At 50.9% G+C, this 2,350-nt stretch overlaps 1 protein-coding gene across 1 annotated transcript; it reads left to right on the top strand.

Annotated features, from left to right (window-relative positions):
• The first annotated feature begins 610 nt into the window (after positions 1 to 610).
• LOC120388315 (olfactory receptor 52R1-like) lies at positions 611 to 1,639 on the top strand. The gene has a single exon (XM_039510092.1). The coding sequence runs from the start codon at positions 611 to 613 to the stop codon at positions 1,637 to 1,639; it is 1,029 nt and encodes a 342-aa protein (XP_039366026.1).
• Positions 1,640 to 2,350: the final 711 nt, after the last annotated feature.

Raw genomic sequence — 2,350 nt, 5'->3', positions numbered from 1 at the left:
ATTGTCTCTCTTTTGGCCACTACTGCAAATGAACAAATGTTTCCATGGAGCTTCTATCAATGACGCCCAGGTCTTTTCACTGAGGTTTGTTGTAGCTGGGATGTTTCCCTTGGTACATGTCTTGGCAAAGCTTTGTGTATTTTTCCACTCTCAGATTTTGAGCAACCGGCTGAATAGGGAACTCCCTACAGCATGAGCTCTCTAGCCTGGGATTCATTGCATTAAGGAACAATTATGGACACCAGAATCCAAACCGGTTTCCTGCTGGTGCCTATTAAAAGGATTCCCACACCAGGATGTGTAGGAATTACTGACACATGGAGGACCACAAGATATGGAATTGGCATTAGTAGGGTCCGTGTTTCATAATTCATTTATCTGAATAATGAAAATGTCATTTTCAGTGTGTGAAGAGCGATGAATCTTCTTCAACCATGTACAGCCACCAGTACTGCATGTAGTTTCTCATATTAACATTGTCTCTCCACCCAGGGATTTGAACTGTTACCATCACCCTAGACCCATGGCACATACAGAAAGTCGGGTGGACGTACAGTACATACAGGAGACACCATTCTACCTCAGAGTTGGACACCTTCTCCCCTACTCCATGTCAGATTCCAACACAACTGACTTCACCAACCCCTCCACCTTCATCCTGCTGGGCATTCCTGGCCTGGAGGTGGCCCATGTCTGGATCTCCATCCCCTTCTGTGCCATATATGCCATAGCCATCTTGGGGAACTTCACCATCCTGTTCATCGTGAAGACGGAACCAAGCCTCCATGGGCCCATGTACTATTTCCTCTGCATGCTGGCCATCACCGACCTGGTCCTGTCTACGTCCATCCTGCCCAAAACACTGAGCATCTTCTGGTTCAATTCCAGGGAAATAGATTTCAGTGCCTGCCTCACCCAGATGTTCTTCCTTCACTGCTTTTTAGTGATGGAGTCTGGGATCTTCATGGCCATGGGCTTGGATCGCTATGTGGCCATCTGCCACCCCCTGAGACATTCCGCCATCCTGACAAACTCCATGGTTGCCAAGATCGGTGTGATTGTGGTACTGCGTGGTGGCATTCTCATACTGCCCTCTTTCCTCCTGGCAAGGCAATGGCCATATTGCAGAACCAACATCATTCCCCACACGCACTGCGAACACATGGCTGTGGTGAAGCTGGCCTGCGCCGACACCCGTGTCAGTAGTTACTATGGCCTCTTTGTGCTATTCTGTGCGATGGGTCTGGATGTGATATTTATTGCCATGTCCTATATCCAGATCCTCAGGGCCATCTTCAGCCTCCCCACAAAGGACACCCGGCTCAAGACTTTTGGGACCTGCGGCTCCCACCTCTTTGCCATCTTAGCCTTTTACATCCCAGCTCTTTTCTCCTTCCTCACATACCGGTTTGGCCACAATGTGCCCCTACATTTCCACGTTCTCACTGCAAACGTGTACCTACTCGTGCCCCCCATGATAAACCCCATCATCTATGGGGTGAGGACCAAACAGATCCGGGACAGGCTGCTCCGGCTCATTACTCATAAAGGGACTACATTTTATTCTTGCTGCTCTGGTTCTCAGACCAAGTTCCGTGCAGATCTGAGTGGTGAGTTGGCGCTGGGCCCTCTTCCCTGAATCACTTACTGATCAGTGAGAGACATTCAATCATTTCCTGACCTTACTGTGCTGTGTCACTGTGACAAACTGGGGAATCGGTCTGTGTACAGCTCATTAACTCACAGGGTTGCCACCTTTCAAATTTCTGCTAACTGGACCCCTGAGATTCTAGCCCCTGCCCTGCCTCTTTCTCCAATGCTCAGCTTCTGCTCCACATGTCATCTCAAGGCTCCACCCACTTCTGCCCTTTTCCCCGCAAAGCGCTGACCCTCTCGTTCGCTCCTCTTCTCCACCCGTCACTCGCTGAGTCTCCCCAACCAGCTGAGTTCCCTCTGCTCTGGGGCTGAGACAGGATCTGCTGCAGCCTGACAAGGAGCCTGCAGTGAGTGCAGGAAGTGTGCAGTGCTGGGTCCATCAGGCCAGGGATGGGAGACCAGAAAATCGTATAAAAGCAGCTGAGGGTTGGGAGCAGGGTTGAGTGGCAGGTGGGTGAGATTGTGCATCAGACAGCTTGTGGGCCCTAAAGCTTGGCTACAAACTCCTGAGTGAAGAGACCCTTGTGTGGCTTATTTCTTTAGCTTTCAGATTCCTTTTGTTCCTCCCGGCTGGGGGCCTGTAGAAGGCAGGATCCCTGCAATGGGGATGCGCTGGGAACCCGTTGCCCTGAGCCAGGCCTTGGGGGCAGGGCAAGGGATCAGCTTTGAAGATAGTTGGGTAACAGCTGAGAAA

This window comes from Mauremys reevesii, linkage group 1 (assembly GCF_016161935.1).
Source record: "Mauremys reevesii isolate NIE-2019 linkage group 1, ASM1616193v1, whole genome shotgun sequence".
In the NCBI taxonomy this organism is placed as follows: Eukaryota; Metazoa; Chordata; order Testudines; family Geoemydidae; genus Mauremys; species Mauremys reevesii.
The sequence above is the reverse complement of the archived record's forward strand: the minus strand, read 5'-3'. Positions and strand labels throughout refer to the sequence as shown.